This window comes from Archocentrus centrarchus, chromosome 7, assembly GCF_007364275.1.
Source record: "Archocentrus centrarchus isolate MPI-CPG fArcCen1 chromosome 7, fArcCen1, whole genome shotgun sequence".
In the NCBI taxonomy this organism is placed as follows: domain Eukaryota; kingdom Metazoa; phylum Chordata; class Actinopteri; order Cichliformes; family Cichlidae; genus Archocentrus; species Archocentrus centrarchus.
Window position 1 is genome coordinate 29,499,641 of NC_044352.1, and position 27,350 is coordinate 29,526,990.

Here is a 27,350-nt window from a genome sequence, read left to right on the forward strand (position 1 = left end):
TAGGTATAGCATCATTCTACTATAGCAGCACCAACTTGAAATGTTTTAAAGTGTAGTGGTTATAAGACAATGAAAGAATAGCAGCATGGATTTTTAAGTGACAGCAGTGTTCTTAAAGTGACAAGTGTGTGCAGTGTGGGGCATTAGGGGACACTGTTTTGATATGTGTAGTTTATGGGGTACATATTCAGTCTATGGCGGTGGAACGGTTCAGTGGTCTGACTGTATCTGGGTAGAAGCTATTTTTTCAGTCTAGATGTTTTTGCCGGGATGCAGCATATCCTCATTCTGGAAAGGAGAGGGTTTAAAAGTCTGTGTGAGGACTGGGTGGGGTCACGGTGGATGCAGGTAGCTCTTTCCCTGGATCTGGTGGTGTGCATGTCCCTGATCGGTGGTAAGCTGCACCTGATGGTTCTCTGTGCAGACTTAACCACTCTCTGCAGTGCCTCCTTCTCTGCCACCATGCACCCAGCGTACCACACAGTGAGGGAGATGGTGATGACACTCTCCACCACACAGCTGTGAAAGGACCTGAGGATGTCTGTCTTTAGTCTTCAACGTCCTCAGGAAGTATAGGCATTTGTCGTCTTTCTTAATGACAGCTGTGGTGTTGGTGCGCCAGGTGAGTGTGTTGGTGAGGTGTACACCGAGGTACTTGATGGAAGGGACCATTTACACTGCTGTTTCCTCGATATAGAGAGGAGGGGAAATTGCACCAGTCCTGCAAAAATCCACCACAATTTCTTTGGTCTTCTGAATGCTGATGATGAGGTTGTTGTCTTTGCACCAGCATGTCAGGTCTTCTACTTCCCGCCTGTACACTAACTCGTCCCTGTGGCTGATGAGACCAGCCACCACTGTGTCATCTGCAAGCTTCACTACGAGACTCTGCAATTGTGGGTCATTAGCATGTACAGCAGTACGCTGAGCACACAGCCCTGTGGAGAGCCAGTGTTCAGGATGATGGTGGAGGATGTGTTGTCGTTGATTTTGACCCTCTGTGACCTGCACATCAGGAAGCCTAGAATCCAGCTGCATAAGGATGAGGAGGTTCCCAGTGCTGCCAGCTGGTGTCCACACTGGTTTCTTTGGGATGATGGTGTTAAATGCAGAACTGACATTCAGGAATAGCAGCCTCATGTAGGAGTCCTTGTACTCCAGGTGAGTGAGAGCTGCAATGGCGTTGGCTGTGGACTGGTTCTGCCTGTATGCATACTGGTGGGAGTCCTCCACTACATCGAGTTCCTCATCACCAACTTCTCGAAGCACTATAATGACAGGGGTGAGTGCAACAGGGTGGTAATCATTGAGGCATGATGTTGAAGAGGTTTTTGGCACGGAGATGATGGCTGACGTCTTGAGGCATGATGTGGTGTGCACAGTCTCTAAAAACCCCTGGGACCCCATCAGGGATCTCCTCTTCCAGATGTTCTCCTCACCTCTGCAGTTGTTACTCTGATGGCTGGAGTTTCGTCAGGGGAGGGGGTAAGTCAGGAGCAGGTGGTGGAGTTTGAGGCCTCAAAGCGAAAATAAAAAAGAATTCAAGGTGTTGGGGAGCGCTGGGTCATTGGGGCACTGTGTATCCCGCTTCTTGTGGTCTGTAATGCACCTGATGACCTTCCACGTGCTTTGTGGGTCATGTGTGTTGAAATGGCCCTGGATCTTGAGGGCATATGTGGACTTTTCTTTCTTTATATCCATCGACAGGTATTTCCTAGCTGCTCTGAGTGCTGCTTTGTTGTCGTCCTTGAACACAGCATCACAGGTTCTCATCAGGGAGTGCACCTCTGCATTTAGCCAGGGGTTCTGTTTAGACCTATGGAGACGTGGTCACCTCCTCCATGAACATCCTGATGTAGCCCAGGACAGATGATGTGCACTCGTCTAAGTACACATTGTCCCCTGATGCTTCTGCAACCCCAAATATCTGCCAATCTGTGGTCTCAAAACAGTCCTGAAGCACAGACACTGCACCCTCAGGCCACACAAAGATGGTCTTTGTTAATGTGCTTCTGCTCCTTGACACTGTACAGGATGCAAGGGCTAGCAGGATCTAGCAGTATCCTGAGGCACCGAGATGGGGGGGGGGCTCTGTGCACTCTTTGTATGTTTGTGAACACTTTGTCTAAGGTGTTTTCACCCCGAGTGGTAAAGTTAACATGCTGGTGGAACATGGGGAGAGTGTCCTGCAGTTTCACACAGTTAAAATCCACTGCCACCACATACAGTTCTGGATGTTTGTTTTCAAGCAAGCTGATGCTATCATATAGCTCCGTAAGAGCTACAGTGGCTTGCAAAAGTATTCATACCCCTTGAACTTTTCCATATTTTGTCACAACCACAAACATAAATATATTTCACTGGAATTTAATGTGAAAGACCAAAAAAAAGTAGTATACAGTTGTGAAGTGGAAAGAAAATTATACATGATTCAAAACATTTTTTACAAATAGAAAACTGAAAAGTGCGGTGTGCAAAAGTATTCAGCCCCCCTGAGTCAATACTTTGTGGAACCACCTTTTGCTGCAATTACAGCTGCAAGTCTTTTAGGGTATGTCTCCACCAGCTTTGCACATCTAGTGACTGAAATTTTTGCCCATTCTTCTTTGCAAAACAGCTCAAGCTCAGTCAGGTTAGATGGAAAGCGTTTGTGAACAGCAGTTTTCAGATCTTGCCACAAATTCTTGATTGGGTTTAGGTCTGGACTTTGACTGGGCCGTTCTAACACATGAATATGTTTGGTTTGAATCCATTCCATTGTAGCCCTGGCTTTATGTTTAGGGTCATTGTCCTGCTGGAAGGTGAACCTCCACCCCAGTCTCAAGTCTTTTGCAGACTCCAACAGGTTTTCTTCCAAGATTGCCCTGTATTTGGCTCCATCCAATTTCCCATCAGCTCTGACCAACGTCCCTGTCCCTGCTGAAGAGAAGCAGCCCCAGAGCATGATGCTGCCACCACCATATTTGACAGTGGGGATGGTGTGTTCAGAGTGATGTGCAGTGTTAATTCTCCACCACACATAGCGTTTTGCATTTTGGCCAAAAAGTTAAATTTTGGTCTCATCTGACCAAAGCACCTTGTTCCACATGTTTGCTGTGTCCCCAACATGGCTTCTGACAAACTGCAAACAGGACTTTTTATGGTTTTCTTTTAACAATGGCTTTCTTCTTGCCACTCTTCCATAAAGACCACATTTGTGCAGTGCACAACTAATAGTTGTCCTGTGGACAGATTCCCCAACCTGAGCTGTGGATCTCTGCATTTCGTCCAGAGTCACCATGGGCCTCTTGGCTGCATCTCTGATCAGTGCTCTCCTTGTTCGGCCTGTAAGTTTAGGTGGACGTCCTTGTCTTGGTAGGTTTACAGTTGTGCCATACTCTTTCCATTTCTGGATAATGGATTAAACAGTGCTCCGTGAGATGTTCAAAGCTTGGGAAATCTTTTTATAGCCTAAGCCTGCTTTAAACTTCTCCACAACCTTATTCCTGACCTGTCTGCTGTGTTCTTTGGACTTCATGATGCTGTTTACTCCCCAATCTTCTCTGAACCAACCTCTGAGGCCATCACGGAGCAGCTGTATTTGTACGGAGATTAGATTACACACAGGTGGACTCTTTTTAGTCATTAGCAGTCATCAGGAAACTTCTGAATGCAACTGGTTGCACTCAGAGAAAAGGGGGCTGAATACTTCTGCACACCACACTTTTCAGTTTTTTATTTGTAAAAAATGTTTTGAATCATGTACATTATAATTTTCTTTCCACTTCACATTTGTATACCACTTTGTGTTGGCCTTTCACATTAAATTCCGGTGAAATATATTTATGTTTGTGGTTGTAATGTGACAAAATATGGAAAAGTTCAAGGGGTGTGAATACTTTTGCAAGCCACTGTATATTCGCTTTAGCTTTTGGGGGACATAAACTGCCACTATGAACACTGCTGAAATTTCTCAGGCCAGATAGTGAGGGCACACCTTCAAGTCGGGGAATGGGGCCTGACTTTCATCTACACTTATGCCTACCCAACTTTCCCTGAGTTGGATAGTGGAAGATGGCTCATTTTAGATGCCTCATCTGAGGACTCCACTTTCTTACTGGGGGACTTCAACACTCATGTGAGCAATGACAGTGTGACCTGGAGGAGTGTGACTGGAAGAAATGGCCTGCCTGACCTGAACCCAAGAGTTATTTTGTTGCTGGACTTCTGTGCTAACCACAATTTGTCCATGATAAAGACAAAATAAGGGTGTCCATAAGTGTTCGTGGCACCAGGACACCCTAGGCTGCAAGTCAGTGGTCGATTTTGTAATTGTATCATCATTATTTATGAGCCTTGAGGTGACTGTTTGCTGTGATTTGTGATTTATATATACATAAAATTTAATTGAATTGAATCATCAGATCTGTAGCCATATGTTCTGGACACTCAGGTAAAAAGAGGAGCAGGGTGTGAAAGGTGTCCGATAAGGCCATAGAGCAAAACTTTTAGTCAGGCTCTGGCAGGGAGATCACACTTCTCAGTCTCCCTGCGAAGGTCTATGCCAGGATATTGGAGAGGAGAGTTTGTTAGTTAAACCTTGGATTCAGGAGGAACAAAGCAGTTTTCATCCATGGGACACTGGACTAGCTCTCCATCCTCTCAAGGATATTTGAGTGTGCATTTGCCCAGCTGCATCCCTTGGGGTATCTTCTGGAGAGTGCTTCAGGAGTACGGGATATCAGATCCTTTGTTACAGGCTATCTGGTTCCTGTAAAACTATCATGAGAGTTTGGACCACATCGTCAGTAAAAAGTCAGATATATTCTCGGTGGGTGTTGGACTTCACCAGGTTCCTCTTTGTCACTGATTCTGTTCATAACTTTTATGGACAAAATTTCTAGGTGCCACCAAGGGATGGAGGGTGTCTGGTTTGGTGGGCTCGGGATCTCAGCTGTTCTTTTTGCAGATGATGTCTTTTTTTTGGTTTCATCAAGTGATGACCTCCAGAATACACTGTTCATTCATGGCCAATTGTGAAGTGGCTGAGATGAGAATTAGTGCCTCAAGGCCATGGTTGTCAGTAAGAAAAGTGGTGAAAAGAGAGCTGAGCATGAAAGCAAGGCTGACAATTTATCAGTCTACATTCCTATCCTTGCCTATGGTCACGAGCAATGGGTAGTGAGTGAAAGAATGAGACTGTTGATACAAGTGGAGGAAATGAGCTTCTTCTGAAGGGTGTTTAGCCTTAGATATAGAGTGAGGATAGGCTCAGCCATTCAGGAGGGCTTGGAATAGAGCCACCACTCCTCCACATCGAAAGGAGCCAGTTGAGGTGCTTTAGGCACTCCTTGATGAGGTGTTCCGGGCATGTCCTACCGGAGGAAGCCCCGGGGCAGGCACAGAACACGCTGGAGAGATTTGTTAAACAAACCAGAAAAATAAGATGTTCTTGCATCTTTTATGAGTTGGTTGAGCTTGATTAACTGATTAATCCTTCATGTGAAGGCAGTGAACATAGAGATTTCTGTTTTTCTATTCAGCCTTTCTATACTCTCTCCTGTGACAATAAATATAATCATTGATCCCAGTGGAACCTGTTTATTAAGGATTGACAATTTGGGTTAATCTGGCTTTTAAAGGGGCTACATTATCAAGAACTGATGAACATAGACTATTAAACCAATTAACTAAGTCACCAATAGCTGAAAAATTAGCTGTTAGAAAAGAGAGGGGAAAACCGAGCTGCTGAATTCTCATTAGAGATGCGAGACTGAGCAATTTGCTCTTGGGAAGAGACCTGTGAAAAACTGTGTCAAAAATGAGTATATCAGACATATGTAGGATGTTTATAGATAGGCCAAGAGTAAATACCATATCCAGAGTGTTCCCACCATTATGTGTGGGACCATTAACATGTTGCATGTGTAAATGTAAATGTAAGTGTGTAAATTAAAGTAACCTACCAAAATGGTCTTGTTAAATTTGACAGCAATAGTTGAGATTGGAGAATTCATTACAGAATTTAAGAAGTCCTTAGGAAGTAGATAACAATATCAAACTGGATTTTCACACTGAATTTTGATGGATCCCCTTTTGGGGTTGCATCAGGAAGGGCATCCGCCGTAAAACGCTGCCAAATCCAACATGTAGAGCAGGGCTCTTCAACTCCAGGCCACGAGAGCCCCTGTCCTGCAGGTTTTAGATGTGTCCCTGATCCAACACACCTGAGTCAAATATAGAAGTCATTAGCAGGACTCTGGAGAAGTTGACTGCATACTGAGGAGGTAATTCAGCCATTTGATTCAGGTGTGTTGGATCACGGACACATCTAAAACCTGCATGACTCCGGCCCTCGAGGCCTGGAGTTGAAGAGCCCTCATGCAGAGCTACCCACTGTGGCTGCAGGTGACAAAGTCATTACAAATGTTTTTTTTTAATCTGCTGTTTAGAAAGGGTGATAATTGCAGGAGATACAGGCTTTGGAAACTGAGACTTACATGGCACTGTGTTTAAATTCTTACTAAATTAAGAGTATATGGTGACTTAGTGTTATATTGTGAGTGTGCTAATTTTGCTGCATTTTACAGTGCCCAAATTTGAGGTGTTAGTGAAGCTAATGAAGGATCAGGTAGTGGTGACTGAAAGTGCCACTCTCCTTTTGGATGTTGAGATGCCACCTCTGGCTTCCTCAGTAGTCAAGGAGAAGACACAAGTTCACTGCTTTATCTTGAGGCCCGTTGGTGTGCCCAGGATCCAGAGAGATCCTTGAAACAACCCAGGGGCAGCTTCTGGTTGACCAAACTTATCATTTGCAATATCCGCACTCAGCCCAACTAGCAAGGTCAGCCACTCTTGCAGTTGCAACACTGAGGTTCTGGTTGCAGAAATGTTCATTCCTGGCTGAATAATCTGATGCCTCTCAGGCAGATTTAAGAACCGTCCATAAAGATATTTATCACCAGCCACTGGCGAGTATTCAGCAGATATTTTGTAATACATTTTAATCAATAATTGTATTGATTCTTTTTTCACTTTAATTTGTTAATATTTTTTTGTATTTGATTTTATTTGTGTGTGTTTTTGTTGAGCACCGAAAAAATTACACCTCTGGGTCGCTGTACAAAGTGCTCACACATGCGCCTAAACCGCCAAACAAACATGTATGCACACAGCCGTTAGTCCGCACGCACGCATGCAGACACACACACACACTCTTCCACAGCATTAACCGAACCCACACTGATCAACACTGAATGACAGTCCAGGCAAGCTGCAGTTCAGCTGCTACAGCAAACAAATAGCCTCACTGACCAGTGCACCTCCAGCAGTCGAGGGCTACATCACCGTGCAGCATTAGCCAGCGTTGCTAATGAGCTATTACAGCAGTGACCTTCGGGACAAACTCATTACCAGGTGACAATAGATGCCAGACAGAAGCTAGATTCATTATCATAATTATCAGCACCGCCTTTATTGCAGCTCGCAGGGGTTGTTGATCGAGATCGAGACGCGCGCATGTGTGCGAACCTGCATGTGTGTGACTGAAAGCGCAAAGACAGAGAGCACTACAAGTAGTTAGAGACCATTACAATACTGTGAAAAATTATCTCAGTGCTGTGCAATAGCTCGGAGCAATTTGACTAGAATTCTCTCATATTTTATAGGCTGTAATGAGGAGGCCTGTACTTTCAAATAACATTTGGACAAGTCCATTTAGCCCCACTGATTCCTGAATGAATCTTTATTGGTTTTTTTCTTTTTGCCATAACAGAGTCGAACTTGTAGCTCAGAACTGTGCGCAAAGGTGCCTTACTAATCCTGTCTCAGTTTGCGCACATGAATTTGAGAATGGATGGCCACTTCAAGGCTTTGCAGCTGTTCCATCTGTTCAGTGGAATCCATCAAATGCCCATCTATCAATGGTCTCTCTGGCTGCTCCCTCTCTTGTCAAACTGCAGAAGCAAGTTTACAAACTTCTGCTTCTCAGGTTTCAAGATGGTGGGGATAAGAGGTTGTCACCAATGTTAGCATTTAACATGTGAATGAAAGTGATGGAGAAGAAAAGGGAGAACAAAAGCTTAAGGGCTGCGCAAATGGAGTTAAGAGCAGAGAAAGGACGAGTTTTGTTTTGCTTTTTTTTTTTACAGGATTTACCAGATTTAAACCAGCACCAAGGGACACTAAGGGGGAAACTATGTCTGGCATTTAAAGGTTTGTTTAGTGCTTTTGTGTAGAGTTATTGTATTGTCCTTACAGTTTTTGAAATATCAAAAACACATTTTTTGAAGTAAAATGGGCCGACTAATTAGCAAAAATGGGTCAGTCAAACTGCAAAGTGAAACCTCAAACAAATGTAAGATGTTTTAAGATCATCTGTATATAGTGTTTTGATGTGTGTGTATATGTGTGTACATGTAGTACATGTGTGTATTGATATTGATATATATATTTTATGTATATAATGCTTATGTATATGTGTATAGTTTTTCTATTTTATTTTATTCTATTCTAGTTTAGTTCATTTGTTTTTACTCATCCTTTTCATTTTTCTCTGTACTGAGCTGCTGTCATCATTAAAGTTTTATCTTATCTTATCTTATCTTATCTTAATGTATTAAATTATTATTATCATGATGTAACAGCGCATTAAAACATCAGTTTCATGAAAAATTTAATAATCAACTAATCTACTTTTCTGGCCCTTCTCTGGCGGACATCCTTTCTCCGTCACACACAGACATAGTCAAGCACACGGAAACAAGCATCACACTTAGAAGGGAAAATGTAAGGCAGGTACAGTATGTAAACAAAATAAAACAAAATATTAATAATATAAATAATTTCTTCCATTCCAACCTCTCCACCACCATGTGCAAGACCAGACCAGCTCTACCGTATGAAGCCAGTTTAACATACCCGGGGTATCTTTCCATTATCTGGACTCCGTTATCAACTCGCTAAGTTAATGCAGGATTTCTCCCCACTTGTTCACATGAAAGGGGTGGAGCTGAAAGCAGCTGATCAATCTCTGACTTTTCTTTCACAGAAAATGATCCCTATGAGTGCCACCTATTCCTGAGACATTATCAATATGCTTATCAAATAAAAATCTATAAAGAACATAAAAAATATCCCAGTGAGATGTAACACTGTAAAAGAGGACACACGAGTAATGCCTGAGCAAATCCTTAATCTGGTGATTTAGCACACGGAGCTGTAAAAAAAACATGCAAACATTTTAATTCCAGTTAATTATTTTATGATTGGCTGCACTCTCAGTGCTGCTGTTTGTTTATAAAGTGGCGGCTGCACATCAGAGCTCTGAAACTTTAAACTGGATTCATTTAAACATTTATGTTTACTGACCTTCGGCTTAATGAAGGCGACGTGGAAATCGCTTTAGTTTCTCAGCAGATCAAAGTGTTGAATTTGATTGAACAGGTATTCTTGGTGTGTGTGTTCTGTGTAAGAGAGACAGCAAAATCATATGTTGGTTTGTGTATCCATTTTTTGTTTTTTTACAGATGCAGCAGTTGACAACCCATTGCGTTTTACTTGTGCATTGTCTTTTTTATTTATTTATTTTTTCCCATTCTCCCCCTTTTTTCTCTCTCTTTCTGCCCCTTTTTCTTTCCCTTTGACATCCTCCCTTTATCGCTTCACCTCTCTTTTTGTTAACCTGCCCCACTCCTCACCAGCCAGCTCTGGCATTGTATGACCACATGGATGCTAATGTGAATCATAAATATACAAATAAAAAAAAGACTAACAAAAGGAGCCTATAGAGAGTCTATAGAGCTCTTCTTGGCAAAGTAAATGTGTTTGGCACAACAGAGCATCCAGACCATGATTCTGCTTTCTAAAGCTGCCAGACGGAGAGCCAGAACAATGAATATGGGCCTTGATGGCAGTAGCAAAAGTGTCCAGTAGGTGTCACTGATGTGGTAATGTTTCAGTGTTTCACAAAGCCTCGCTTTGCCCATCACTAGAATGAACTTGAATGAACAGATGAGTAACAAAATACCTGCACAATGCTACCACACCAGCAGGTTAACGGTCTTGAAAAGAGTAGTAGTGAACACCAAGTTTAATTACTGCTCTGCCTGCAGATGGATGACAGGTGTGCCTGGCCAGGGTTTCTAGAGGCCACGCCTGCCACTGAAACAGATTGGTTAATAACACTAGCCCACACTCACACAGACAGGGGAGAGAAATGGAGCATCAAGAGAGAGGAAGGGCCGGTGAGAAAAGGGAGGTGCTGCACCTGACAGAAGGGGCCATGACAGCCTTGCCCATATTAGCGACCTCAGATCAATAAAAAAAAATGCTAAATGTCAACTATCTGTTAATTTTTAAAGAGCTGAGACACTCAAACATTAAATGGCCAATTTTACCCGAGTTCACCCTAATTGTACACCTTTAAAGATAATAATGCAATTTTCTTTATTATAACATGACATCGACTTGTTTTTCAGACAGTACTGCTAACTGAGAATATAAATATAGGGCAATTATTCAAAAATTATTTTGTTCATAATACTTTGACAAAACACCTACATAACAGTTTTCTGTCTGTTGCTGGTAAAAGATTCAGTGAGCACATCTGTGCAAGTCTCTTTCTGTGTGAATGCTTCTTAATCTCAAAGTAAACCCCAGAGGATCTGATCAAAACATGCCAAAAAAGTAAAATTCACTGTGAGCTTTCACTATTGACTGAAGATCGAATTTTTCACGTGTTTGTTTGTTTTAAAGAGCTTCTAACATTTAGAAATGCAACCTCAACTAAGAAAATAATCCCATGAATATAAATATGCAACATTTAGGCCAGAACTCATGAGACTTTAATGCTTTTCTAGCAGCAAAAAGAAAAAAGAAATCTTACATAAAGTGGCCAGCACAAAGACAGCAGGCTAATTTCAACTAGCTTTGTAAGTCTTCCACAGTCAAATGCTGGTACCAGTACAGTGGGGTGTGGTGCACAGCCTTTTCTGAACCAGTGCCTATTTATTTCAGCACTCTTGTGTAGCAGAGGTTGGGGTAATTTCCATCAGAAGAAAATTAGAGCAGACAAAATCTGCAGGCAGCATAGCAGATTATTGGTTTCTTGCCTACCAAGTTTACATTCAGTGCTTTCTGCCGGGAAGGGTCTCTAAGATGTAGTAAATGTCACGGGCCTGGAGGCTCTCAAATTTACCAGCCAGTAGCAGGAGAGAAAAAGAGGGTCTAAAGCTGAGGCACAGCGAGCCAACCCAGCACATACTGGAGGGTGGATGCATTTGAAAATTCTTCTTTTCCATAATGTCTGTGCGTGGGAAGTTTCTTCAGGTTGGTAACAGGATGCAAATCCTGTTCTCCTTTGTTATCACCTGCACCATTAATGGTCGTAAATCAGCGCACCTGCACAATCGTTGGTGAAAAAAGGCTCCTGTGCCCTTCCCACCTTGTTGCACCTACTTTGCTCTGAATGTAACTGCACCAGGCGTAAACGGTGATGTGCAGAAGTGTCCAGTGGGAATGAAAATTCCTAGAATGTCAGCCTGGGCTTTATAATGTTTGTAAAGGGTAAAAGTTTGTGTAGTCAATCAAAAGTCCACGTGGAGCATCCCAGCAAACACAACACTGGATTCTGAATCAACAGGTTTAATAACTTCTTAATTAAATAACACAAATAATCATATATGCTGATTAACCATAACAGTATGACCGCCTGCCTAACATTGTGTTGGTCCCTCTTTTGCTGCCAAAATGGCCCTGACCTGTTCAGGCATGGACTCCACTAGACCCTGAAGGTGTGCTGTGGTATCTACACCAAGATGTTAGCAACAGATCCTTTAAGTCCTGTAAGTTGCGTGGTGGGGCCTCCATGGATCAGACTTGTTTGTCCAGCACATCCCACAGTCTTCTGTATTAAAACAGTGGTGTCTGCGGTGCCAGGTTGTATTTTATTTCTTAAGGATCTTTCTGCTTTCTTGAAAAGAAAAGAGTGAGAGAGAGGGGGCACCCACCAGGTGTATGTATATAATGAGGCTTTCTGTTTTTATTATTGAAATATTTTGGCACTATTGCAAAAACAGAAAAATCAGTGCGAAATCACACGGGTCCATTTCACATGTGTCAAAGGCGAAAAGACAGAACAAAGCCGAGGAGCAGAGAGGATGGCGCAGTGAGGGAGGCAGGGAGGATGTGATGAAGGGGAAAAAAAAACTTGGGGGAAGCACAAGACAAAATGTTATCAGAAGAAAGAAGAAGAGATAAAGAGAGGAAGGATGGAAAGCAAGATGGTGAGCAGGAAGGAGGGATGAGGAGAGGATATTCAGAGGAGGAAAAAGTGATCAAGATTAACAAGGGAGATGGTAATGAAGAGCAGATGGATGGGAGGGATGAAAATCAGTGAAGTCAAGAAGAAGGCAGAGAGGAGGGACGACAGATATGAACTGACAAAAGGTGGAAGGAAGGAGGCATGGAATAAGGTGACAGGCAAAAAAAAGGAATATTTTTTCAAAAAGGGAGGGATGGATGAGGAAAGGGAATGGCTGAAAAGGGAGGGATGATGAGAGGGAGGCCGTGACGGGGAGCCATTAATAATTTATGATAGCCTCAGCTTTCCAAAGCAGCCCAGCGGTCCCGCTCCCTGCTTTCCCCTGACGTTTAATTTGTCTGGAAATCAGCAAGTGTGGAGTCTGATTATCGTCTCCGTCTGCCAACGCCTCTGCCTCAATCTCTGACACCGAGGTGAGATCACAAGCTGTTCAGTACGCACGTCAGCCGGAAATCCTTTAGTTTGAAACACTCCTCATCTAAAGGCTGCACCCGTACAGACACAACGTATTTATGTGTAAAGCATCTCCTAATCTCCCAGCACTGCCTGAAATGAAATGCCCAAACTCAGACAAGATTTTCTATATTATTCCATTTAGAAGCCCATCATACCGACAGGGAAAGCTCACTGGGTAAAGTTATACAGGCTAATGGACCTGTTTCCGAACAGCATAAGGAGTGAGACGCTCTTACAATCTCCCAGGTTTTTCTTTCTTAATGTGTCTTGCAGGAAGCTCAAAATGAAACTAATGTCAAAAATTAAACTTCACCTATACCAGGGACCTTTGATGATAAATGGGTTTTTCTGCTCTGAATCTATACCCTCCACATAATAATAATAATAATAATAATAATAATAATAATAATAATAAACAGACAATGGTAGGTTTAGCTGCCTAAATTCTCAGCCTCTTATTTGCATCTCAAGCTCAACTTTTCCTTGTCTTAAGATATTAAAGCCAGGGTGGGGAAAATAATGAAAAGAACCTCAAAAGAAACATGAAAGAAATAACCTTTATTCTCTTGTATTAAATAAACAGTTGCATGGAGGCAGACTGTAGACAGACACAATTGGAAAAGCCACTGCTGCCGCCTGGTGGTGGTTTTGTGTTACAGCAATGCAGCTCAATCCAGGCTCGTATCAAAAAAAGGAAATCAACCAATTTTACATGCAAAAGTCAACGTAGAAATAATACAGAGTATTACTAATGTATTTAAATCACCCTACCAATATTTTAAATTGTTACTGGTTGTGAAATATTCTATTAGTGATATATGTACTTTTTTGCCCTGTATTAGAGACAAAAAAGTGAAGATACCTTCACCTCTGCCTCTTTAAATTATCAAGTCTTTCAGCTTTCTGATAGGCCAAGCCTATCTGTTTACATTTTACTTGTACAAAGAAAAAAAAAGACTACACCCTATCCCACAGACAGAAAAGCAAAGTAAACCTTTTGTGGGATGATATGGAAAACTGCAAGTTTATTCATAAGGTAATGAATCACTTTAAAAAAAAATAATCCACATATTACATCATTAGTTTGAGTTAAAACTGTTTTAATTTAAACATTTTTAGAATAATTTCCATACAGTCTGTATTATTTATTCTTGCAACGCTGACATCTGCTCAGTTTTAAACACTCCTGTTTGAATAAAGTCAAACCGGCTTGATGGTAGATGAATCCTGGTTCATGGATCTGATGGGTGTGGTGAATGTGCTGAACGTGTTGTTGGCTATAATCAACAATCAGCCAGAAAAAATAGGATTAAGATAATAATTGGACCACACACCTTGAGTTCCTTTACTTCGTGAAAGAGCAGATGAGTCAATATCAGTTTTTGGATTTTGTTCTTAAATTTTGCCATCTCCGTGATGCAGATATCATATGTGGCTAATCCATGTACATTTATGGACTGTATTTCAATATAAATAGCTTGCATGTGTTAAATGAAGAAAAGCTGTGGCATCCCTTGTATTTACTTACAGAAAACAGAGGTACAGTATAATAATCATGTACTGGGCAACCCAAATACTGCATGTTCATACATACAGTCCATAAAGTGGTATATAAAATATTATAAACTCAGCAGCTTCTGTAAACTTTACATCTTCACTTGAGGTGTGTTCATGATGAAATTAATATTAATAATTAAAATGAAAACATAAATTATACATTCAAAAGCTTAAAGAAGATCTTTTCTGTTTTCAGATGACGAAGTCTTCACAGTCATTTTGTTGTGACGGAGACTTTGTGGTAGCACCTGGAAATGATGTTGGGGCTGTTGCTGTGTGACAGAGTGGCCATCAGCAGTTTGGTGCCAGATGAAGTAGCCATGATGGACACCTTCTTCTCAATCTTCTTGCCTGGCTGCAGGAAAACCAACCTGGGAGACAGAGCAGAGCAGAGAAATGTACCTTTTTCACCTCCCACAAAGACATGCGCAGTATATCTCCAGAGCTCAGAGATCTCATTTTTCGCACAAGTAAAAGCAGGTAGTAATAGTAGATACTGAATAAAGAGGAAATTGGAGAGGGATTTTCCATCCCACAGTACAAAATGATCCTAATATCTCCATGTGTGTGGATGATGAATTTTGATTAATACTACCACTTTTTGAAGGAATCCTTTGCCAGGTACAGAGATCTTTCTGGCTCCCAGACCTCACTCCTCCTCTTTATCAAGCCCAAAGCTAATGCCAAACCTCTTAACAAGATACATTATTTCTGTAGAATCTCCTCCCTTGTTAGCTCACTTATTCCTCCCTAGGGTGTCTGTGCAAATAAAAAGCCATTGGCTACAGTTTTACAGTATCTTACACATCCATAAAAAAGACACTGAAGAAGAACTAACCAAAAGAAAATCAGAGTGTATGAATACGGAGCAAATTATTATTAAATTATTCTTAAACTAGAAGCACTCAAAGAGCGCAAACCTCCGCCAAGGCCATAGGGTCACTGACGCTGTAATACGTGTATCTAAATGCTGTGAAATAAGCATTTAGATACGCAGTGGTTATGTGCACTGAACTGTAACATAACCACCCTCAGTATTGTGCCAAGTCTATTACTACTACTGAGTACTGGCACCCCCTTACTAAAAGTCATACAAAAAAAAGTATGATTTGTCCACTTTTCTTCCCATTATATTTGATTTCCTTGACATGAAAATATGCTAATAGAACAGATCGATCTTTATCGGTTCAAAAGTTTTTGCATATAATGGGCGTCTTCGTCTGAATCTAGCTCCATAGCAGTTAAAGCTACATCAAAATTCTGCTAACACCTTGAATCAGCACAGCTTCAGCTAGAATTTGGCATTAGTTGCACACCTCAAGCTTTATTTGTCAATTTACACAAACAGATTTTCCACGTTACCTATAATTTTCTACATTCGGGATCACTAGATCCGGAATCTGGATATGATCTTCACCTCACTATGTTGTTTGATAGAACAGGTCACTATGTTACACTCTGTTTTTTTTCAGGCTTTTGTGCCTTGTGTTTCGCAGTTAGAAGCTAAATTATTAAAATCCCCCTATCCCGCAATAGTGAAGAATCCTTAAAAAAATTCCTGGATCCAGATCGTGATCCGGATCACCGCCACAATTTAATCACTTCTTCCTCTTGTCATTTCCAACCACTCCAGAAAATTTCATCGAAATCCGTTTGTAACCTTTGGAGTAATCCTGCTGACAAACAAACAGACAAACAAACCAACGCGACCGAAAACATAACCTCCTTGGTAAAAATGCTTGTGAGCATGGGTGCAGTGATCTGCCCACAAAGTTAAACATACATGACAACATTTTGTTCCTGCTGTTGCTAACATGTACCTGACCTCATTCTCAGTTCACATTCCTCAGACACGAAACATCAGACATAAAGAGATGTGTCTTTTTCACATCCATCTGCAGAAACACTTACTCGGCCTCACGTTTGCCCGCCAGCAAGCCGCATCCCTCCACAGTCAGCACAACTCCAGACAGAACTTTGCTAAAGCTGTTGGTGAAAGACACGAGGGCTGTGTGCTCCTTCTTCATTTGGATAGAGTCTCCTCCTTCAATCTGCAGAGCAGCCACAATCACACATACACACACAAAAAGATACAATAACCTGTAAAACTGATTAACACAGTTGTTTTTAACACAGCAAATCAAAAGAAAATATATGTGTAACATGTATGGGGTATTTATGAGGCAAAACATATTAAAGATCAATTATAAGTCTGTGTTGATTATCAGTCATCCAGATCATAGTAGTCTCTGGAGCTTGAAAAAAGGCGACTGGACTTCTTTTTGTTTCTTGAAGATCTATCACCTCTCATCTGAAAGGCTTCTTCAGTTCTCAAACCAAAAGGTGGAGAGATCCAGGTATTTACACCCCTGTGAGTGTAGCCCCATGGAGGTGGTTGATGATCTCAACCCCCATTCACACCTTTGTTCCAGTGACCTCAATAGATCACATGAAACAATGGAGCGAAGTCCTATATTGGTTTTATCTGATACCACTGATTGACATGACCCACGCCTCCTTTCACACCTTGGCACATGTGATTGTGCACGTGAACAATAGAGGGTCATAACCACCTCCAGGGGGCTACGCCCACAGGGGTTTAAATACCTGGGTCTTTCCACCTTTTGGTTGAGAACTAAAGAAACCTTTTGGATGAGAGGTGAAAGATCTTCAAGAAACAAAAAGAAGTCCAGTCACCTTTTATCAAGCTCCAGAGACTAAGGGCCCGTTTACACGACACCGTTTTCATTTTGAAACGGCATCGTTTTCATGCGTTTTGGCCTTGCGTTTACACGACAACATTGTCGTTTTGATGCGTTTCGCCCTTCTGTTTACACGACAACGGACTAAAAACGATGTGTTTCGGAAACGGGGTCCAGAGTGGAGCATTTCAGAAACGCACCGGCTTGCGTTCTCGTGTAAACACTTGAAACCGGGGTGATTTGAAAACGGGCGACTCGCACATGCGCACTATGGTTACGACGGTCACAGTTTTCCGTGCATGCGCAAATTGATAAACAGTACGGATTCACGAGTGCTTCTTATGCTTTTCTTGTGTTTTTACCGTTTTGTAATTCAGCGTTGTGTGCACCAGCGATCCAACCTCATCATCAGTCCACACAAAACCTCTCACATTGGCCGTTTTGTAAGTAATGAACAATTTGCCGCACTACCTACTGTGTCACTCCACGCATGCGCGTCTTGCGTAAACAAACTTTGCAAACAGAAAACCAACGCCAACTTGTGGTCTGGCATGGGAACTACATCGTTTTCATCGTTTCACATGTCATCGTGTAAACGCGGATCGTTTCTAAAACGCTATCATGTAAACGGAAGGCTGAAAAACGACACTGTTTCCAGTGAAAACGGCATCGTGTAAACGGGGCCTAAAACTCATACAAGGATTTTATAATATTGGTTTCCAATTCTTGGTTTTAAATATGGTGCAAAACCAAGACTGACAAGGTTATTCTTATCAGATACTGGTATTACAGTATACTGGCACTAAGTACAGTGAGTATGATGAAGATCATCAAATAAGAGATGAATATATGGTGCAACGTGATTTTTTTTTTTATCATCTCTGCAAAAGAAACGTACTTGTGCTGCTAATGTTTTACTGCAAAGCCAACAGATTATTGTCAGTTGACTTGCATCATAAGGTGAAAGATAATTTGATTTAGGTCACCACACTGTGTTGGGGAGACTGTTGTTGTGGATGCTCCTTTGATGTGATTTCCACTTTGCTCTTCATTACAATAATAACTTGATCCTGTCACATTCAACTGACAGCCACGGAATAGATCAAAGTGAGGAAGATGAAGGAGGAAGAGAAAGGAAGACAGTGCTACATAATTGATTTATAATACTTTGTGAGCTGCAGAGCCGGGAGGATGGATCTTTCTGTACCTCTACAGTTATTTGTGGTGGTCTTATGCTGAACTCTTCTGCAGCCAGTAAGGTTTCTTTGGTCCTCGTGTCCTTTAGCACCACTGCCAAGTTCACAATATCATCACCTGCCAGGAGTGACTCATATTCAGAATAAAGGATGGTGTGGTGGAGTGTTCGCACTGGAGACGAGGTAAAGGATGTGGAAGGAGGAAGAAACAAAGCAAATCAAAGTGAAGGCTCTAAAAAAATCTGCACATATTTGATTCATCAAACAGTCATATAAATATGTCCAATCGTGAATGTATTCAGTCACCTTCAGACGGCTGTATGTGCAGCTCTCCTTGTGTTTTCCAGAAGGTCTCATTCGGGTTGCTGTTGTACTCTTTCATCTGAGCGCTGACGTGTTCCATCAGAACTCTGGGGCTCCTTGACTGGTTTGTAATGGTCACACACATGCGGATGCTCTCACCCAGTTTTGGCACCCCTTCTATTTTTAGGGTCACCTTCAAACCGGGTGACATTATACCTGGCGGTAACATGTACATTGTTTCAGGAGAAAGCTTTGCGGCTGGTATTATTAGACTGTCGCTCGTGCCGGATTAAACCCTAGATGATGAAAAGTGTGTGGAAACCTCTCTCTAAAATTTCAGTTTGCACGCTCACTTTAGAATTAAAGGTTGATATATACAGCTTAAAACACATTGTTATAGTTAGAACTTTTAAATTGAAAGTACTTTCATATGACCAAAAAAGTTGTAAAAATGAAGCCAAAAATGGGGATTTTACAGTGTAAGTAAAAAACTTACCTGCTGCATCTTCCAGTGTGCTGGACCGCGAAGCAGAGCACAAGGACATCATCTGAGCTGTCAAAGCATGTGAGAACTTAGCATGAAAAACCACCAGAATAAGAATGACAAGGCAAGCTGCTGAACACGTGATCTTAACACCACTGAGTATGCAATATGAGTTCACTCATAAAATTATCATGTAGTTTACATGGTACTGGCAAACGAGTATTTCTGTAACTACTACTTTTTTTTTTCCTTTATGTAAAAAGGCAACCAATATGAAATGAATGTGATTTTTGACCTGTGCAAAGGAGTCACACATTAATATTTCCACTGGAATGAGGGGGGTCTGAAAGGCTGCTGGGGGTACTTTGTGGTACAGACACTGACCTGGACGTTGCAGTGTTCTTGCAGAGACTGAAGGTTTTTCCCCTGAAACAAAGAACAGGAAAAAACTACTTGTACTGTCTCTGCATAATACATTTAAACCATGCACAGTTTATAAAGAACATAGACTTAATTAGACCTTTAACTTTTTAAAATTATAGTAGAAATCTCTTGCTCTGGCAAGCCTCACAGCTAGAGCACAGTCTCTTACTTTTTCCAGCCTTGTAAGTCAGCGTCAGATTCTCTGGTTTGTCTGAGCCGATGCTTTTGGTGTAGATCAGCTGTCCAACACACTCAGTGTCCACTGTCCTTCCCACCCCCAGACCATTGTGCACAATAAACCTTGTGACATCAGCATCGACAGAGGCATAGATGAATGGGGCATCATATCGGGCGGCCAAGCAATGTTCCTGGATTGCAGCTACCGGACAAGGGCCACAGCAAAATATCCCTGAGGATAAATGTGTTTATTGAGAAATATCAGCCAGCATCATTCATATGTCTTTTCCATTATATCATTATTTTCCACCTCAAGAAGGACACTGTTTTGTCACATATAAAGTTTTGACAGGTATATGTTGTAAAGTCCTTTACTTTGTTATATTTAAAATTAATCCAGTCAATAAACAGAATCATATTGAGGGCCACCTCTATGTACCTGCACTCTTTTTCTGGGGTGTTGGGTCTACTACCTGCCAGCCATCACACCCCACACCAAGGTCTGGTCTCCTCATCCAGCACTCCACCCACACATGGAAGTTCCTGCAAGAGGTAACACAAGTATAGATAACCGCAGACACTTACTGTAAACAGCAGTAAAGTTAATGTGAAACCAGACAAAGCTTATTTGTAGTAAAAAGTCATTTTATTGAGTGAATCTCCCATTCCACCACATCCCAAAGGAGCTCTATTGGGTTGAGATCTGGTGACTGTGGAGGCCGTTTGAGTGCAGAGAACTCACTGTCATGTTCAATAAACCAGTTTGAGATGATGTGAGCCATCAGAAGATGGTTACACTGTGATCACACAGGGATGGACATGGCCAGCAACAATGCTCAGGTAGGCTGTGGCATTTAAACAATGCTCAGTTGATACTAAAGGGCCCAAAGTGTGTCGCCAAAATATCCCCCATATCATTACACCTGAACTGCTGAATCATTTCATGCTGGCTATGCCAAATTCTGACCCTACCATCCAGATGTTGCAGCAGAAATTGAGACTCATCAGACCAGACACCATTTTTCCAATCTTCTGTTGTCCAAGTTTCTTGTTTTTAACCTGACAGGAGAGGTGGTCAGTGTGGTCTTCTGCTGCTGTAGCCCATCTGCTTCAAGGTTTGATGTGTTTTCAGAGGTGCTCTTCTGCATACTTTGGTTGCAACGAGTGGTTATTTGAGTCAGTGTTTCCTTCCCATCAGCTTGAAGCAGTCTGGCCATTCCCCTATGAACTCTGACATCAACAAGGCATTTTCAGACAGCAACATGCCTAAATACACCGAGGTGCTGCCATGTGATTGGCTGATCGGATATTTAAGTTGAACAGTACCTAATAAAATGGCCAGTGAATGTAAATTGTGAGATCCAAAAATCTGAGGAAGTAAAAATGCAAATTGTATATTTATGGTTTGAGAGAAAGTGACACCAACCAAATGCTGTCCTTCGACATGTTGAGCTTGTCTCCTGTTCTCGTGTAAAACTCCTTAATTTTCAAGTTGGCATTTCCATCATGGGCTGCATTGAAAACTGTCACCACTCTGGAGGGAATCCCCAGAATTCTCATTACTGGAGAGGAAAAACAGGCTTTAATATCGTTCAAAAACTCTATTTTCAATAATCGTATAGCAACAGTGACACAAGTTCTATATGCAGTTATTATGGGGACTAATACTGGCATCACTGATTTATTGTAGAGAAATTAAGGTGGATTTATGTGGAATTCCATTAGACACGGGGCAACTGCTCTGCAGGGGAGATAATTCAGTCAAACACAAATGTCACCAGGGATTCTTATCCTAAACACACGTCTCAGTTTTTTAAAGTACCTGTGCAGAGGACGGATGCAAAGACCCAGCACTGGCCATAACGCACAGGCCTGTATTTGGATGAGGCCCAGCGGAGAAGGATGTCAGCACTGCTGCTCCAATCCGTAGGCTTGACACCACCTTCGTAGCTGCCCTGCCACTTCCCCTCCAGAACACCCAGGTCATCATTACAGTTTACCTAGACCAGCAGGAGACACATTATTGACCTCACTTTCTTTTTTACTGTAGACAAAAATGTTAATGACAGTATCAGTAAGAAATTTAATGTGAAAGCAAATGAGTGGGCATGCTAGTAAATATACATGTTTACAGTATCATATTGTCTCTCACCATAGCACAGATCACTCGGCTGAGGTAGACTGGGTTTGCTCGTAAAATATAATCTTTGTTTCTGTCACTGAGGTGCTGTGGGCTGACCTCGAGGAGCTTCAGACATGCTTCCAGGACTCCAGGCTCATACTGCACACATGGAGACAGAAATTTAGCTCTTTACCTGCTAACAATGCTGTGATTGTACATGAACCACCCACAATTGTTCTCTGTTTCTGGATGTCACATACCTGACCAAAAGCCCATGGACGATTGCTAACATTTAAAGTGGTCCCCATGTAAACCAGTCCATAGTCACTTTTGATGTACTCTTCTTTATGGACATCCAATGGCATGTATACTGGGTCATCTGAAAAAGCAGTGGTAGCTGGAATCATGTCTACGACAGGATGATAGCAGACTGTGGACAAGAACAGCAAGTAGTATTGCTTCGTGGACCCACCTTTCAGCCAAGGGTTGCAGAGCAGCACAAATGTTCCCAGTATGGAACTAATTCTGTGCTGCTTGCTCTCTATGTGGACCAGGAGCTGATACAGAGCCACGGAGGACATGACTGGGGAGCAGATGTGGATTGTGACTGACTGGGGATGCATATTCCCTGGGTAGATTGTGGCTGACCAGTCACCGGGCTGTGGGTTGGACTGCTCCTCAGAGAACAGGACTGGGAATCTACTGTACAGGCCACCTGTACAGTAAAGAACAATAAAGAATAAGTATGTACAGTCTATGGGTGTCACCATACTATGTTGACAAGTTTTAGCTAATGCTAGCAAATTTCAGTTCAATCACTTTAGCTGCATAACAGACATGACAGAGATAGCTGACTATCAATCATAATTATCTTTTTTTCTGTTTTATTACATCTTGTCAAGTCCTTTCGGGTCCCGCCTACCTTCACATGTCTGTGTCAAATATTAAACATTAGCTAGTAAAAGCTAATGCTCTCCTGCTTTGTTTGATCTGTTCTTTGTTCCTTTTGTCTGTCATCATCGTTCTTTTCTCTCACATGAAGCAGCTGATTAACTCCTCAGCTGGCCATGGCCAAAATGCTAAACTTGGAGCTTGAAACTGCAGTCCATAAACTAATGAGTGATGTTATGGGGCAACAGCCATCTTCTATATACAGTCTATGGGCCGTACAACTGGCAACAATGAATTTTAACTACTGATAAATCATTGTGAAGTCCTTTTAAGCCCATATAAAGTAGAGTTGGGTGTGCACTGATAACAGCATGTTCTTGACATGGAAAACATATCTACATATCTCACTGTCTTTCCCCAGGTAGTATTGTGCAAATATGTGAGAGCAAAAATGGCTGGACTGCATATTTGCGACCCATGCAAACAAGGTGTGTCAGGCAGTCCAGCAACATTGTTTTTTGGAAATTCCTTTGGCGTGGACTTCCAGTTGTGCGACTTTAAAGTTTTTTGACAAGCCCGAAAGAGCCATAACACAGTAAAGAGAAGACAAATGAAAAAGCATAATGGCGTCTCAAAAACATCAAAAAAAATAACTGTGAGCTGCTTGTTTCCCTGTATCTTGACTTTATGCCTGTTAAACAATGCCCTGAGCCAAGCTCCCAGACATGAACTGATATTGAAAAAGAGTAAGAAGTACAGATGATTAAGTCTTTTAAACAAGGGGGGCTCTATGCTCAGCCACAGAGAAGTCTCAGGGGGCTATGTGAGGATGCTTTTTATTAACTATAGCTCAGCCTTCAGCACAAGGACATTCTAGTCAGCAAACTTCTGACTGCATCTGCATTTTGATAAACAACTTTCTTACAAATCACCATTAGACAGTGAAACTTGGCCCCCGCTGCGCGCTAGTCCGCTGCTGTTTGCCTTTAACACCCATGACTGTAGTGCAGCCCACCCCAAGAACACATCATCAAGTTTGCTGATGACCCCACGGTTGATGGACTCGTCTCCAAGGGTGACGAGACTGCCTACAGAGATGAGATCCTGACACTGTCAGCATGCAGTTGAGCAAACAACCTGACACCAGGAAAACAAAGGAAATAAACGTTGACTTCAGGAAGAACAGCACAGACCCAGCTGCCCTCTACATCAGTGCTGAGTGTGGGGAGAGGGTCCCAGCCTTCAAATTCCTGGGTAACTTCATCTCTGATGACCTAAAAGGTCACTAAAAGGCACAGGAGTGACTTTACTTCCTGGGGGTGCCCAGAAAAAACAACCTTGACCAAAAGCTGCCGGTGACCTTATACTGCTCCTCCATACAGAGAGTGCTAACATACTGTATCACAGCGTGGTCCAGGAGCTGCTCTGAAGCAGAGAGGAGGAAGCTTCAGTGGATCACCCACATAGTTTAGAAGATTCAGGACCCGCACATTTCTGGAAAGCCTCAGCAGGGCCAAAAACATTTTAAAAGACCCTTCACATCATGACTCTCACCTGTGCGACCTGTTGCTATCTGGCAGGCACTACAGGTACCTCAAATCAAGGACAAACAGACTCAAAAACAGCTTCTTTCCCACTCAATATGCACTGACTCCCTCTCTCTCTCTCTCTCTCTCTCTCTCTCTCTCATTTTCTACCCCCCCACCTCTTCTATGCATGTGTAATAAATTTTCTCCTGTGTAATAATCGCAGGCAAGTCCTTGCATGATCTGCAACATCGTAATTTATTAGAAACTCTGCAATATTCTCATTACTGATAACTTCATTGTGTAATACTTGCATCATCAGCAATAATCATCTGCCTAATATTACCACATTTATTAAGTCATTACCTTATCACTTTCCTTTCACATACTTTTATATTCAGTGATTTTTTGTATCTTTTTACATTTCTTATATTTACTGTGTAAATGGCTGCGTGTTTGCAGCTACTCGCAATTTTGTTATTCCTTGTATAAACACAACAAAGGCTTCCTGTTTTAATTCTAATTGACAAAATCAGCTATTCACATATTCAAATTCCAAATAATTTAAATAGTTGGGGGATATGTATCAGCACTGCTGTGAAGCAAAGGAACTTTTAAAAGAAATATGACTCTGGTTTTTATACATCAGAAAGCAATGCAATGCTTAGTCTGCAATACCTAAACAAACCTCCAGCACCAGCCTCTCAGTGCAGCGATTCCACAGGCAGCTGTCAGACTTTAGCGTCACTTTGAATGGTTTCCCTCGTCGAACCACCAGGTGGTTACAGCTAAGCCCCTGAGTTTCATGGGAAATGCTGTTTTCACGAGTCTCGAAGTCGACAAACTTCAGTCGACAGCGGCCTTTTGGAGTGCCTGGCAAACAGATGATACAAACCACAGCAAGTGTGACAATGATCTATCAAGAACTAGAGAAAGGAGGGGGATATGAAGGTAAGATGGGAGGTCTGGAGATGAAGTTCAACAAAGCTGTCAATGTGTTAAAGAAAATGCAGGCTTTCTGACTGCTGCTGGGTACTATGGAATAAAACATTTTAAAAAAGAAAAGTACAGCATTCAGTCCAGAAAAATATTGCAATGAATGATTTAAAGTTGCTGCTTTTTACTGAACAAACTTTTAAACGACGCCGCCTCTCTCGCTCGTTCCTTTGAAAACTATCTTCCCATTCTGTCATGTGAGCTGCTTCACAACTGTGATATTCATATTTATTATTGTATTTTGCGGACCATAAGACGCACCCGCATTATAAGGCGCAATATCAGTGAACGGGTCTACTTTCATACATAAGGCGCACCGGGTCATAAGGCGCATGATAAAACATATGTAGAGCGAAACAAAAGCGTCAGTTAAGTCAACCTTTATTCAACTCATTCACAATAACTCAGAATGTTGTATTCAGTTGTAACAAATACAGAAAACCACACTCACATTTTAAATCACTCATCTTCCTCAAATCCATCAAATTCCTCATCTTCAGTGTCTGAGTTGAACAGTTGGGTAATTTCAAGCATGCCGGGTTCCCTCTCGTCATTATCCCAGTCAGTCTCATTGTTCTTACTGTTTTGTTTTGGTTGCGGCACACAGCAACCATTTAATTGTTAATAAAAGGGCAACCTTTGCTGGAAATCTCTGGCCATCTTCTTCAACGTCTTAACAGACGCTCCAATATATTCTTTGTTAATGAGGGTAAAAACAAGTAATTTCTTCATTTTATATATAAGCCCTTCATAAATCACGTGCACCTGTCTATTTACCGATATAAGCAAAGAAAAAAAACATTTAAAAAGGAAATCCCTTTTTGACACAACACGTGAAACCTGAAAACTCCGCTGTCACTGTGTTTTGTGTACATACAGCGCTGGTACTGCGTCCCTTCATACGCTGTGGCAGCACCCGGACCTCTCTTTGGCACCGAGGGGGATAGTGCACACACCTTTAGCGTCCTTTAGCGAATTCTAGCTACTTTTGAGACAGCCCACAGCCAGTTTTGTTGCACAAAAGTTGGCAACAGTGCCGGCTGCTGATCGCCAGATAACGCACAAATATACGGGCCAGCATAGATGAAAACAGGCCAAATCCATCACCGTTTTCTGCGTAAGGTTTCTATTTTTGGAACAATGCTTCCACTTCCTGTTGAATTTATCTCCGGCGGCTTTGGCTGCTTTCCACACCTGCGGCGCCGCACTCACAGCTTGTTCCTGTCTAATATTGTCAGTAGAGTCATTTTGTGAATCGATGATGGCCTATTTTAGAGAATTCAATGAGACGTTTGAACTGATCTGCCAGACCAGAGGCCATATTGCTGCAGACCACTGGTGCAGTGGTGTGGATGCCTCGGCCATCATTATTTGAAAAGCGTATGCTGGGTCTTGTCGTACGCTTTGTACGCTCTGGAAAATGTCGATGTTTGTTAAGCGTCCCTTACCAAAGCGCAGTGTACCACATAAAATTGGTTCAAGGTCAGTAAGCAAAACAAGAATTCATACATAAGGCCCACCGAATTATAAGGCACACTGCCAATTTTTGAGGAAAATTTAAGGATTTTAAGTGCGCCTTATAGTGCAAAAAATACGTACAGAAACTGCGTGAATGTAGATTAGTTGGTAGAATATTACCATTATTTTCTTTATTCCTGCCAATTTTATGTAAAATCATAGGAAATTAATCGATACTTAAGCAAAACCCTAAAGTAGCTCAAATGCACAAACACGTGCGTTCCTATGGAGGAAAAAATAAAAGATTAAAGTTACATTTGATTTGCAAAGTGTACTTACCATTGATGTTGTGTATTGCCTGCTGCGTGTAGTCCATGGTTTGACAGCTGGAATTGCAAATGTCTGGAAGAATGACAAGCATGCTTTAAGTAATCCAACCCAGTGTCAAACATCTCACTCTCCCTCCTCTCCACTGATCAGCCAATCACCATTCAGGGTTTCCTTTCTATTTTTTTTCTTTTCTTTATCCCTCAGGTGGTTTGACAAAGTGTTACTGAAACATTTTCTTCACAACATGCAAGGGCACAAAGGGAATTTGCACCAGTGTCCATATTTAAAGATGCAGTGTCCTTATTCTTAACTCAAAGTGCAAAATGGGAACATAAATTAAAACACTATTCAATCAGTTATTTAAATGCTCCACATATTTATTTTTTATTTTCTGGAAAAATGCCTGAAAAGTATATTCAAGTGATCTG

The 27,350-nt window shown here is 41.8% G+C and overlaps 1 protein-coding gene across 1 annotated transcript; it reads right to left on the minus strand.

The window, feature by feature from the left end:
• Positions 1–672: 672 nt before the first annotated feature.
• On the minus strand, positions 673–26,968 carry LOC115782457 (protein-glutamine gamma-glutamyltransferase 2). Its single transcript, XM_030732635.1, has 18 exons — positions 26,932–26,968; positions 24,817–25,011; positions 22,194–22,436; positions 21,982–22,100; positions 21,752–21,880; positions 21,422–21,599; positions 21,026–21,161; positions 20,039–20,142; positions 19,592–19,831; positions 19,384–19,425; positions 19,012–19,068; positions 18,519–18,731; positions 18,224–18,384; positions 16,226–16,365; positions 14,544–14,685; positions 1,835–1,954; positions 1,610–1,746; positions 673–1,462 (listed from the first exon to the last, which is right to left on the minus strand). The coding sequence occupies exons 1-18, from the start codon at positions 26,966–26,968 to the stop codon at positions 673–675; spliced, it is 3,183 nt and encodes a 1,060-aa protein (XP_030588495.1).
• Between the last annotated feature and the right edge of the window lie 382 nt (positions 26,969–27,350).